Here is a 14067-nt window from a genome sequence, read left to right as displayed (position 1 = left end):
TTTAATGGAGAGTTTAATTATAGAATTGAATTTAAATTAAGTTAAAAATATACTAGTACATGAGAATAATGACGTATAAAATTGTAAGAATCTAATCTTAGCAAAATATTAGAAGGTCAATAAAAACTCACACATCTAAAACATTATTTTTATAGTTGGTAACACATTATTATAATAGTGTTTACACGGTAGGATTTGTATTATCTCAAGTATTATTTAAAAAGTAATGCAGACGTTGTTTATCTGCTGATAAACATTCAGACATTGTTTTTTTTTTTTTTTTTTTTTTTGAGAATCACATTCAGACATTGTTTAATTTCTATTCACGAGTTTATAGAAATAATTCTAAGGTTGACGTGATAAAAGAATTTGTACAACCCTGAGATAACTTATTTTATTCCATTCAGGTTGACTTTGAGGGACTACCTGGCCGTCTCCTTTTCTTGCGGTAGGTAATCCTCACGTATCGTGTACCCTTAATCAATGTTAAACAAAGAAAAACCAATAAACCAGCTGTGAAATTTTGGACACTTTTCCAACATTTTTGCTATATAACCATGAAGGCCATGGTGGCTTTTAATCACTGAATGCCAGCAGCTACTTCTGCCTAGCTAGCTCTACCCTTGTTTTGCTGAACAGCTTGAGATTAATTTCTACTAAAACAATGAAGGTTGAAGTGGAAGTTATCTCCAAGGGCTCCATCAAACCCGGGTTTCCAACCCCTGAACACCTCCGCCATTACAAACTCTCTTGCATTGACCAAATTACACCCGAAGTTTTCATGCCTTTCGTTCTCTTTTACCCGAAAGATGGCACTGCTAATTATAGCAATCTAGAGCGCCATGACGTGATTAAAAAATCATTGTCAGAGACCTTAACACGATTCTATCCTCTAGCAGGACGAGTTAAGGAAAATCTTTACGTTGATTGCAACGATGAGGGCGTTCACTATGTTGAAGCCGAGGCCAATTGCAAACTTTCTGAGTTTCTTGAGGATCCGTCACCTGCTGAGGACAACAAATTCCTTCCATTTGAGCTGGATGATGTCAATGAGCTTGCTTTAGCTGTTCAAGTCACCACCTTCAACTGTGGTGGCATGGTGCTTGGTCTGGTCTTTGCTCACAAGGTTTCCGATGCTTCCTCGTTCTTCTTGTTCCTCAACAGTTGGGCTGCTATTGCTCGTGGTTGTGGCGATGATATACCGCCTCCACAATTTGATTCTGCCAAGTTCTTTCCACCTGAGACTTTACCTAGCTCTGGGGCAAGTAGAGGGATCGGAAAGGACAAGCTTGTGATAAAAAGATTTGTCTTTGATGCAACAGCCATAGCGGCTTTTAGAGCCAAATACAACACAGACAACAAGAACATTGAATACCCACGTACAACTCGCGTGGAGGCCTTATCAACTTTCATATGGAGTCGTTTCCTTGCTGCAACTCAACCAGAGAAAGACCCCAATAAGGTTTACGCAGTATTTCACATCGCGAACCTGCGCACGAGGATGGATCCCCCTCTTTCAGAATATAACTTTGGAAACATGGGCTTGCCTACAGCCACCGCAGTCCCCTGGGACAGCGAGGATGGGTTTTACAGTGTGATTACTCCAGTAAGAGATGCCATAAAGAAAGTTGACAAGAACTATGTGAAAAATCTCCTAGAGAATGGTGGGCATATGGATTTTATAATGGAGCACGGGCAAAAGCTCATCAGAGGGGAGGTGGTCTCCTTGGCCTTCACAAGTTTGTGCAGGTTTCCAGTATATGAAGCTGATTTTGGGTGGGGGAAGCCTGCATGGGTTGGCTCGGCAAAATTGCTGTACAAGAATCTAGTTACTTTCTTCGACACCAAAGTTGGGAATGGAATAGAGGTATGGATCAACTTAGAGGAGGAAGTCATGGCTAAATTTGAAGTTGACAATGAGCTTCTGGCTTATGTTTCATCAGCAAAAGTTTCTGCATGAATGGATAGGGCCGGGTGATAATCACCGTCATGGCCTAAATGGCTTATTAAGTTATTATCTCGTTGTCTTTAAAAGAAAGATGACTATTCAAATAAAGTGTTAAATATTATTGTCATAGGTTTGCTTTTCATTTATATTTAGATGTAGTTATAACTTATGTAGTTTCTTAGAAGTAGTGTAACTTAGTTTCAATCCCTATGTAGGACAAATGGTGGGATACATAAGATACAAAATAAGAACAAATACAATACACATGGAAAAAGACTAAAACCTAGAATATACCTATACTAGAATATATATTTTTAATTATTAAATATGTTTAAAATTATAACTTGTGTTCCAAAATCAATGCTCACAAAAACTAATTCTTAGATATTTTTGGAGTACGAAGAATGGTATTCCATTTTCTCACATTTATAGTGGACTCCACTTATTAAATTTATGATGAGATCCACCATAAATGTAAGAGGAAGGAACACAATTTTTTCGTGTTTTTAAAGTACCTAAGAATTTTCACTCACAAAAGTAAAATGTAGAATTGTTGCTCATCAAAACAGATATTGGTTGGGGATGGAGTATTGGAGTTGATCATTTAAGCAGGTGGAGTGATTAATTAACTTTTGAGCAATAATCTCTTGAATGACATATCTTGACGTAATAGACTTAACGGTACGGTAGTTTGCCCCTTAATGATATTGGAAATGTACATTAGGGACTTGGTATAGACCTTGCCCTAATAGGGGCCATTGAGCTTTAAGCTTATTAAAAGCCTGACTCAAACACATGTAACTCATCAAAATCGAATTGAGATCTGGGATGGATAGTTAAAGAGTGTTGAGGATCAATGGCATTGACTTTGATCATCCCCATTAATGGCGATTCTCTTAGTTGTAAGGTTCTCTCTGTCCTTCAATATGAGAATTATGATGACTATTATGTCTTTGTTACAACTCTAACTTTATAATGACTTCGTCTTTGTGACGATTACGGTTTGCCATGTGACCTTTAATGAAGTTCTCCTATTTTGAAATGATATTGAATATTTGTTTATTATTGCTTAAAAAAAATTATGTAGATTTATGATGTTATTTTGAGAAGTTAATTTTATGCTACATTTTTTCATTAATTCTTTCTATATTATCACAAAGAAAACGATGACTATAGAACTTTAATTATGACAATTGCCAAATTATACATGTTTGCAAAATGTTCATTTGTATGAATCTTGCATTTTTTGTAATCCTATTATCTATATATATATATATAAATCGAAGCCTTTGAGACTTCCACAATTTTCCACTTCAGCATTAAATTTTTTTTTTCTTTTAAAAAAAAAAAAAATTGATTTAAAAATAAATCTAATTTCTGCCCCACCAAATACATGTTACAGCCTCTTTAAAACCAAAAAACGAAAAATTCTCTCTTCTTATCACACACTAACATCTCCTTCCCCTAAACCTAAAACTCACCCTTTCCTTCCTCCAAAATCAAAACCCAAAACTCAAATTCTCCCACCGTCGCTGCTGCCACCACAAATTGCCGCCACCATGGATCACCGCCTTCCAAGTCTCTCGCAACTTTCAATGTCAGATGAGTAACAATTTGAAGTTAGAGTTTCAAATTTCATCAAAGTAAAGATTCTAATTTGTTTATAAATTGTCTAAGATCAGGGTTTGCTATTAAATTCGATGTTGGCTTTGTTGAACCTGGGAAAACCCTATAGAAGATCAAATTCTACATGGGCTTCATCTCTTGGCATTTTAAAGAATGGTTAGTGATGTTTTTATTTTAATTTTAGGTTTTCCCCCTTACCTATTCTCTTTATTTGTAGTAAATTTGTGGTTTTTTTTTAAAAACCAAAAGAGCCTTACATTATTATTGTTCATTGAGAGCCTTAATAAGGGGCAGAGAGAGTCATAGAGGGAGAGAAAAATCTGAGTAATAGGCCAAAAAGAATTGACCCCCTGTGATGAATTAATTGATTAATTGGCCGAGTTTATTAATTAATCAAATTAACATGCAAATGCGTGGTAGCACAAACAAATCACCAATTAAACTAAGTGTAGCAGAAATTAAATTGACACGGTGATTTGTTTACGAATGGGAAAAACCAACACGGCAAAAACCCCATCAGGTGATTTTAAGGTCATCACTCCCGAGAATCCACTATTATTAAAACAAGCGGTTACAAGTAAAGGAATCCCAATACCTTATTCCAACCTACAGTTGAACCCTTACCCCAATACCTAATTGGACTTGTTCTATAGTGATAATCTCTCCTTGTGATGCACGGCTCCCAGTACATGACTAACCAATTATGCGGATCCCAGTACGCGACTTCAGTCATCAACTAGAAAAGATTGTTGGCTGCAAAGTTCTTCAGTTCATCACACGATGAAGATTGAGAAGCTCCTTGGTTACAAAACCCAACAGTGCACAAACATAGCATCTTCTTCACAAGAAAGATGAACTAGGGTAAATTCTGTCTCCGGTCACAATTTGCTTGAACAAACTTTGCTCAAAACTTGTGCAACTTGCTCCACCTTTGACGGCCCTTAAAATAATCATTTTATATGTCTAGGGCTGTGAGAAAAGAAAGCCTAAATACATAATCACGGATTAGAGTCAAAATAGATCTGAAACTCTGTTTTTCATAAACCTCGACAAATAGCTATCTGTCAAGTTGTTGTCGAGCCACGGGGTTGGAACAGCTCTTAAAGCTCAATAGATGCTAGCTGTCGAGCTTTAATAACAGGCACTTTCTTACCTTGATTCTTAGACAGACTTACATGACTTTAACACTTAGTCTTAAAACAAGGTTTCTTGAAGTATTAAACACATCCTAGATCTACCCAAATATAAGTAAAGTGCGTTTTGTCAAAAGATTAGCCAATTACATAAAATAATGACATATGTTCCTAACAAGTAAATCACATACGTCTTAACAATCTCCCCCTTTGGTAATCCGTGATAAAACCACAACAAGCAAATGAACATATGAGAGAAGTTATAAATCACTCAACTCATATTCACTTGTTAAATACAATAAAATCTATCCTAACACAAACTCTTGAAAAACTTTGCAAGAATAGAGTTTATGACAAGTAGACTTTGACAACTTGTATTTCTGAAACACTTTAAACAAAACACATCAAGGTATCTTTGTGTGAAACAAAAATAATAGATTGCATACAAGTAATATGAAGCATGTGCATAAAGAGAGAAAAGAAACAACACATGTAAGGGTAGGTGAAAGAAACATACATCAACATATAAAGAAAATAAGTACAATGTATGTCAATAATGATCACAAGACCCATCTTGTATCTAAAAAGGAGAAAAAAAAAAGATACAAATAATTCTCACTACATCCCTCAAATATCAACACTCCCCTTAACAAAATGGTCCTATACTAACTCTCCCCTTAAGTATGACTACTCTAATATCCAAAACTACTTCCCCTTTTTGTCACGAGTGACAAAGGGTAAGAGTGTCAAGTAGACATCTTATATGTACCGGAAGAGCTAGCATCTCCATCATCATCATCCTCGGAAGCAGTAGCATCATCATCATCGTCATCATCATCCTCATCCTCAGAAGCCTTTTGAGTAGGTAGAGGAGAAGTCTCAGAAACGAAGCCACCCATGATTGCCTGCCGTCGTGCAATACAGCTGACATGGATGTTCACCTAATACAACTCAGTAGAGAGTGTATCAAGGCGAGCATCCATGCGTTGAAGCTGCGCCATGATGTCTCTGAGAGTCACATCGCCCGTAAAAGAGAAGGGAGCAGATGTGGATGGAGCAGATTGGGATGGAGCCAAACGGGTGGGAGGAGCTGCTGACCCAGACTGCCTCGACCTAAACTGCGTCTCGCTTCGTTTAACAGTAGCGGCATCTATGGCACACATGAAGGTAAAGTGGTCGGACGCTGGAAAGGGAACAGAAAAATGGCGTAAGATCCTTGTGATAACGGAAGGGAAGATGAGCTTATCACGGGACGCCGTATCCCTATAGACATCTATGATAGAAAGAATTAAGTGAGAAGGAAAATCTATAGTAAAATGCTCAAGAAGGGACAACAAAAATCGAGTATGAGGCTCTGTGATAGAGTTATAGTGAGATAGAGGGTGAAGAACAAAAGTCATGACCATGTTCAAAAGCTGAGGGCCTTTTGCAAAACTCGAATAGTAAGTGAACTGACGCTCACCCCACTCAGAAGAGTGCTCACAAAAAGCAGATATAAGCTCGTCTTTAGACACAGTCCTTAAACTACCACAACCAGGGTAGTCAGGAAACTCAACCCTGGGGACACGAAGCACATCTGCAACAATCTGCAGTGTGACAGCAATGTGCATACCTCGAACACGAGTGATGAAATGAGGTACTAAAAAATCAAATCCATGCATGTTGGAGTAAAACTCCTGGATCAGCACGGATGGACATGTGACCGGAATGTCACATAGTGACTCCCAACCCCAACTGTGAATGATAGTGGGTAGGTCAGTGTCAGCGAAGTTCGTCAGGATGACTTGGCGTTCAGAATGAATGCCTCGTAGAGAAAAGTTCTTCGAGAAGGCCTTTCAGGCATCCTCATCAAAGAACCAAATAGATGAAGGAGTAAGATCAGATGAAGTGGATGCCCTGGAAAGAAGAGGGTTCCGGGATGGGGTAGACTTGCGTTTGGGTGCCATAGACACATACTAATGCAAACAGAAGAGAAAGGGAGAGGGAGAGACAATTGGAAAAGTCCCCAAAACAATTAAAGTATATCAAGATATATTGAAGAGAAAGAACATATGCATGGGTATGGATGAACATATGACATGTAATATAAAAAGCATCATGGGCTCAGCCCAATCCAATCCTACCAGCACACAATCAATTACACACATCTAAATGCATGATAATGCTGTTATAATGCTCATGTGATGCAATGCATGAGGTTTAAAGATCATTTAAACAAAAACCCATCCCAAAATTTCAACAAAAACTCTACAATTTTGGAAAACCCCAAATTTTTTCAAAAACCCCAAAACCTAGGTCTAAATGCATGAAATGCATTAATAATGAGAGAAAAAGAGATCATACCAAGTGATTTGAAGCAAGGAAAGGCCGAAAATCACATGGGTTTAAAGCTTTTGAGAGAGAAGTGAGTGTTTAGGAGGTGAGGAGACGAGTCTATCGAGAGAGAGATCGAGAAAAGTGAAAAAGAAATCGCGAACAGCGCTTAAATAGGAACCTCATAAAGCTCGATTGATCGGGATGTGTTGAGGAGGTGTCGAGGTTTAAACGCGTGTCCAGCTATCGAGCCATCCATCGAGGTTCTATCGAGGAACAATTCAATAGAAAAGTTTATAAAGAAGCTCGATTGATCCACCTAGTTGTCTAGGAGCTATCGAGGACCTAGAAGGTTCGTTGATCGATCCATCTAGCTGTCAAGAGGTGTTGAGATTACAATAAAAAAAAACAACTGAAGGGCTCGATAGATAAGCCAGGTGTCGAGGAGGTGTCGAGATTGTTTAAAAAAAGTTTTTCAAAAGGGAAAAACATAGATATGAATGCAATCAAGTATGTAACTCAACCAAGGATCCAATCAACATTTTAAACTCTCAAAAACATCTCTTAACAAGAAAAATGTCAAGCATTTTGTCCCAAAACACACACACACACACACACACACACTAAACAAGTCTAACCAATTTTATATTCCAAAAACAAGTTAAGACAGTTTAGTGAGTATACAGTAACACATGTAAACCTTGTGATGGACAAATCACATTGTGCTTGCACATGTATCAAGAATAGCAAAGAATAATGCGTGTTATGTGTGAAAAACATCGCAAGATTGCATAAGTGTCTACAAGTTATGACGATTTGAGATATGAGAAAATCACTTTAACTCACACACAATTATAACTATTTGATGGGGATTATCACCTTCAAGGTACATCCTATAACCCCCACATCTCCTAGAATACATGCTTGCAATCATATTTAAAGCATTTTATTCTTTTTGCTTTTTATTTTTCTTTGTATATTTTTCTTTTAAGCAAACCATGCATGGGCATATAAGAGATAGAAAAGAAATACCCAATGATGTTAAGCTTTTGACATTGCACTTTTGCTATTCCAAAGCATATAGATGTCATTTTATGATTGGCAGGTAATAGTGGTGAGATGGTTATTTATGTCATTCTCTTAGGATTTTCTAGTTCTTCCTGTCAAAAACAGTGATATGAGTGTTAAGTACAAGCGATTACTTAACCTTACTCATCACAAACACGAGCCACAAAGCTCATTTGCTTAACTGTGCATAGAGCTACTCATTTAAGCTACAAAAGATACAAAATTTAGAAAACATTATTTCAATGGCCATCTAAGGTACACAAGTACCACTGTACACAAACACACTGTTTTTGTATTTTATGATTTTTCAAATTTTTTATTTTTATTTTTATGAAAAACAAAATAAATAAAACTGAAAACAACAAACAAAAACATGTTAAGCAAAGCAAAGCATGAAAACTAGACTGACTCAAAACAATAAAGCAAAACACACAAGTAATGCAAAACAAAAACAAGAAGAGAGAGAGAAAAAGTGATAGAGTCACTTGGAGCCTTTTTCCTTCCACACCTTGAAAAAACATTTCTGTTGAGTAAACCCTTGAACCGGTGGTAAGGGGGAAGAATTGAAACCGTTCAAGTTTGAAAAGAACATAAGGGCCTTGAGAAGATCTCCAAGAGGAGCAAAAGAGGATGGAAACTGATTATGGTTTCCCAATGTGATCATGCCGTTGCTCTGTTAAGTGGCTAACCACTTATAGCAATTAGGTCGAGTATGACCGACTACTCCACAGCGATGACAGAGATGCTGCTTCTTTTGTTTAGGCTTTTAAGAGTTAACCTTCTTAGCCGTAGGGTTTTTAACTTCTTTCTTATCCTGCTTAGGGGGTGCTTCTAAGATAGATTTACCCTTGTCTATATTCTCACTAGCTAAATCAGTTTTAACATTAGTGTTCTCAATTTCAACATTATTAGTAGGAGGAACAAAAATAGTAGAACTAGTAAAAGCAATACTAGCAGAAGAGAAATCATACCCTAAACCGGTTCGGTTGGAAGAAGATTTCTGAAGACTGAGCATTTCATCGAGCTTAGCGCTTGAAATCCTTTCCAGTTGAGCTCTAACTTGGAACAGTTCTGCCTCAAGCTTCTTGATTTTCTCAGCCAAGAAATTATTCTCAAACCTCGGTGCTCCAATAGTCTAATTGGATTCATCAAACTTTGTGGAAAGCTCTTCCCGCTCAAGCTCCACATCACTAAGCTTCTTGATGGTCAACCTATACAACTTCTCATGCTTTTTTGAGACCTTGTACAACTTTGCATAGGCTGTGTGGATGTCATCTTGTTTATCCACATTCTCAAACTTGGACTCCACCAATTCCTCTTCTTCATCCACATCTTCAACAATCCCCTCAGTAAGGTTGACAGTGCCAGTGAATGCATTCAAGATTCCGTCATCCTCGTTGTCGGAATCATCCTTAGGCTCAATGTCGCTCAAAGTAGCAGCAAGTGCCTTGCTCTTCCCAATGCTCTTCAGATATGTAGGACACTCCTGTTTCATATATCCAAAGCCTTGACACCCGAAGCACTTTGGTCTTGAAGGAACAGTGTATTGACTGCCATCCCTAGCATCCTTCTTCCCTTTATCTTGGCTCTTGAACTGAGAAGAACTGGATTGCCTAAGGTCCTTGTCGAAGCCCTCCCCATTGGCATTCTTCATGAACTTCTTGAATTGCCTGGTGATGTAGGACTTCATCTTAGAATCTTCATCATCTAAAGACTCATCTGTGTCACTACTCTTAGCCTTCAATGCCATGCTTTTGCTTTTACCCGACTTACCTATCCTTGTTAACCCTAGCTCGTAGGTCTGCAGATTACCAACCAGCTTTGTCAAAGGGATCTTGTCAATATCCTTTGATTCCTCGATCGCCGTGATTTTGGCATAGAATTTCTCAGGTAAAGATCTAAGCACCTTTCTCACAATCTTGGGTTCAGGAATGGTTTCCCCAAGATTGAAGGTGGAGTTCACTATGTCCTTGAGCTTGGCATAGAACTCATCAAACGACTCATCCTCCTCCATCTTGATTTTTTCAAAGCTTGTAGTGAGCCTCTGAAGTTTTGAATCCTTGACAGCCTTGGTTCCCTCACAGGTTGTCTGGAGAATGGTCCATGCCTCCTTAACAGTTTCAGTAGAGGATATCTTCTTGAACTCCTCATTAGTGACTGCACTGAATAAGGCATTCAATGCCCTGCTATTGAAGTTTGCCGCCTTGATCTTGGCATCATCGCAATCGGCCGGTGCTTCCTTCGGCTTGGTCCAGCCTATCTCAACAGCTTGCCACACTTTCTCATCTAAAGACTGCTAAAAAGCTTTCATGCGTACTTTCCAGTATGCATAGTTAGTGCCATCAAATAAATGAAGTATAATTAAAGACTGTCCTCTATCCATGACAAATAGGGGTCAATGGATCAACACAACAAAGATTAAAACCTAATCATAGTATGCCTACTCTGATACCACTTAATTGGCCAAAAACGAATTGACCCCTTGTGAAGAATTAATTGATTAATTGGCCAAGTTTATTAATTAATTAAATTAACATGCAAATGCGTGGTAGCACAAAAAAATCGGCAATTAAACTAAGTATAGCGGAAATTAAATTGACACGGTGATTTGTTTACGAATGGGGAAAACCAATACGGAAAAAACCCTACTGGGTGATTTTAGGGTCACCACTCCTGAGAATCCACTATTATCAAAACAAACGGTTACAAGTAAATGAATCTCAATACCTTATACCAACTTACAGTTGAATCCTTATCCCAATACCCAATTAGACTTGTTCTGTAGTGACAATCTCTCCTTGTAATGCACGACCTCTAGCACGTGACTAACCAATTGCGCGGATCTCAGTACGCGACTTCAATCACCAACTAGAGATGGTTGTTGGCTGCAAAGTTTTTCAGTTCATCACACGATGAAGATCGAAAAGGTCCTTGGTTACAAAACCCTACGGTGCACAAACGCAGCAGGTTCTTCATAAGAAAGATAAATTAGAGCAAATTCTGTCTTTGGTCACAATTTGCTTGAACAAACTTTTCTCAACACTTGTGAAACTTGCTCCACCTTTGACGGCCCTTAAAATAATCATTTTATATGTTTAGAGTTGTGAGAAAAAAAAGCCCAAACACATAATCACGGATTAGAGTCAAAACAGATTTGAAACTCTGTTTTTCATAAACCTCGACAGATAGCTATCTGTCGAGCTGCTGTCGAGCCACAGGGCTGGAACAGCTCTTAAAGCTCGATAGATGCTAGCTGTCGAGCTTTAATGATAGGAACTTTCTTAGCTTGAATCTTGGATAGACTTGCATGGCTTTAACACTTGGTCTTGAAACAAGGTTTCTTGAAGTATTAAAAATATCTTGGATCTACCCAAATACAAGTAAAATACGTTTTTTCAAAAGATTAGCCAATTACATAAAATAGTGACATATGTTCCTAACAAGTGAATCATATATGTTCTAACACTGAGGGGCTTTATAATCAGACCAGAACTTCTACAAAAACATTACCAGTAAGTTTTTAATTTTGTTCTATTGTTTTTGGCTGTTAAGTATGATTTATAGTTATGTTTGGGAGTGTTTCTTTTGAATGATTAGCATAGATTGATGGGTTTGGAACCGGTAGTGGAGTTTGCTAATTTCAATTATTGGCCGCATTGCTCTCTCTTTCATATTTTAGCAAATTCAATCAAATTATTGCTCTCTCTCTTTCATATCAACTGAGGGGGTTGCTAATTGCAGTAGCATGGTTTTGTCCTCAATTTCTTGGTTATGATTTTCCATCTTTTTTTGTTAATAGGAAGGATGTGGTGTCATTGCCGAATGGTGTATTTGCCCATGTCTTATTTATATGGGAAAGATTTGTCGGTCCTATCACGTCCATAATCCAATCTTTGAGAAAGGAGCTTTATATGGTTCCCTATCATGAGATAGATTGGAATGAGGCTCGCAACCTTTTTTTCTCCTTTAAGCTTTCTACATTTAACTTTTACCCTTCCATACTATAATATTTTTTTATTCTTTTTTCAAACTCTTGCTGTTGCACAGAAAAATAATTCAAATAATAGGTTTCAAAGATACTTCAAAATAGGAAGCACAGATACTTCAAAATAATTGTTGTATTGGATTAATTGATATTGTATAAGTAATAATGATTGCTTGAAGATTTAGAATTGTAATAAGATTTTAATAAATATTGCAGAGTTTGGTCAGGCTCCCAAGGGTCAACTTCAAACCCAATGGATTTTTTTTATAGAGGTGTTGAAACAGAGACTTTGACAGGTACAATCTCTTGCACTCCAATATGAATTGCCCATAATATTTTGTATTTATAAATATTCTTCTCTTGGCTTCAACTCAAACTTTTCTCATAAACAATACTTTACTTTTGTTAGTGGGAAAGAAAGAAAAAACAACCTAGCAATCCAATCTATTCTATGTTAGACAGCACCTTTAAAATAAAATACTCGACTATTTTATTCTTATTACATAATCTGAATCTAAATTCCCAATTTTTTGAATTTTTACAAATAATTGTGATCTTTTTCACTCATTTTTATTGTGTCCATGCTTTAATTTAAAAGGTATTGCAAAGGTGGAGATGGAGTATAAGTATGAGGACTTAGCTAAAGCCCTTGAAAACTTTGGAAACAGTTATTATATCTTTCTTCTCTTTTTGTTTGTCTAATTCTTTGATTGAATTGAAAATAAACAGTTAAGTTCTTTTGCAATCTAACATTTTAATCTATTTGGATTTTTATCATTTTGGGCGTGTTATTGATAATTGATATATGTGCTGATTTGTTTGGTCTGTTATCCGGTCATCCAATAACACCCTTGATTATTTGGGTTATTGGTTTTGATTAAGATTGATAGAAGGGCAAAATCGAAGACATCTACAATCCCACTTACAGAAGAAGGCAAATACACCCTTAAGAACAATCTTCTACTGAACTTATACCTCTCATCATGTACCACAGATTTACTAAGTAAGTTGACAGAAATCCCTAGAAAATATATATCAAGGAAAATTGAATATTTACCTTATATTTTTTGTGCGTATGGGTTCAATAAGAGTCTAGCTTTTGTCATTGTGTTAGTCTGTGGGACAAACAATGTGACACCTAATTGAAAAGGTTACTAAAACAAACATTTCCCTACATTTATTAACCATAACCCATATACTTCAATAATTATATGTATTATTGAATTTTGGTTTGTGTATGTGTTTCAAATTTGAGAAAAATTTTAGTTAAATTAAAGTAACCATTTCAATATTATATTATTATTGAGAACATAAAAAATGGTCAAAGAGGAAGAAAATTTATAAATATACTACAAGTTGAACATTTATATGCTTGCAAATAAAATTTACAAATATACAAACACAGTAATGTTTTGCAATGTTGAGGCTAAATTGCATGAAATAGAGATTGAGTTATTGATGGAACTAGAGAAGTAGAGGGAAGCAGAAGAATGCACTATTATAATGGTCAACACTTTCTAATGTTCACAACCACTGTTATATAAGCATATAAATCTTTTTGAAGCCAAAATTTAATGGTGGTTTCATTCTTAGCAATTCTTCTGTTGATGTAAGTAGTGAAGATCAAAACCTTATAGAAACGAAGTAATTTGAGACACATATAATTAAATGATATAATAGTTCTCAACTCTCTATATTTCTTTGAGCATTTAGATCAATGAAAATTTCGTATCTTTGTTGTATATTGAGGTAGCACCATGAAAGGTTACTTAGCAAATACAAGATTCTCTTTCTATGAAACATGTTTCTCCAACTTAGTTAGCCTAATTTGTTTATTGATTAATTTAAACGCTTTTCTTTCTTCTTATTTTTTTTGTCATTTATTTATTATAGATTGTATGCAAAGATGATCCATAATCCATTGATTCAGTATCAGTTACCTAAGATTGTCAGATTTATAAGAACTATGATTGCATATTAAAAGTTTGTTGCTT

The 14067-nt window shown here is 36.5% G+C and overlaps 1 protein-coding gene across 1 annotated transcript; it reads left to right on the top strand.

Annotated features, from left to right (window-relative positions):
- Positions 1-570: 570 nt before the first annotated feature.
- LOC126718295 (stemmadenine O-acetyltransferase-like) lies at positions 571-2075 on the top strand. Its single transcript, XM_050420412.1, has one exon. It carries the CDS (start codon positions 665-667, stop codon positions 1958-1960), a length of 1296 nt encoding a protein of 431 aa, XP_050276369.1. The 5' UTR covers positions 571-664; the 3' UTR covers positions 1961-2075.
- Positions 2076-14067: the final 11992 nt, after the last annotated feature.

This window comes from Quercus robur, chromosome 3, assembly GCF_932294415.1.
Source record: "Quercus robur chromosome 3, dhQueRobu3.1, whole genome shotgun sequence".
In the NCBI taxonomy this organism is placed as follows: Eukaryota; Viridiplantae; Streptophyta; class Magnoliopsida; order Fagales; family Fagaceae; genus Quercus; species Quercus robur.
This window is presented reverse-complemented; position numbering and strand designations above follow the sequence as displayed.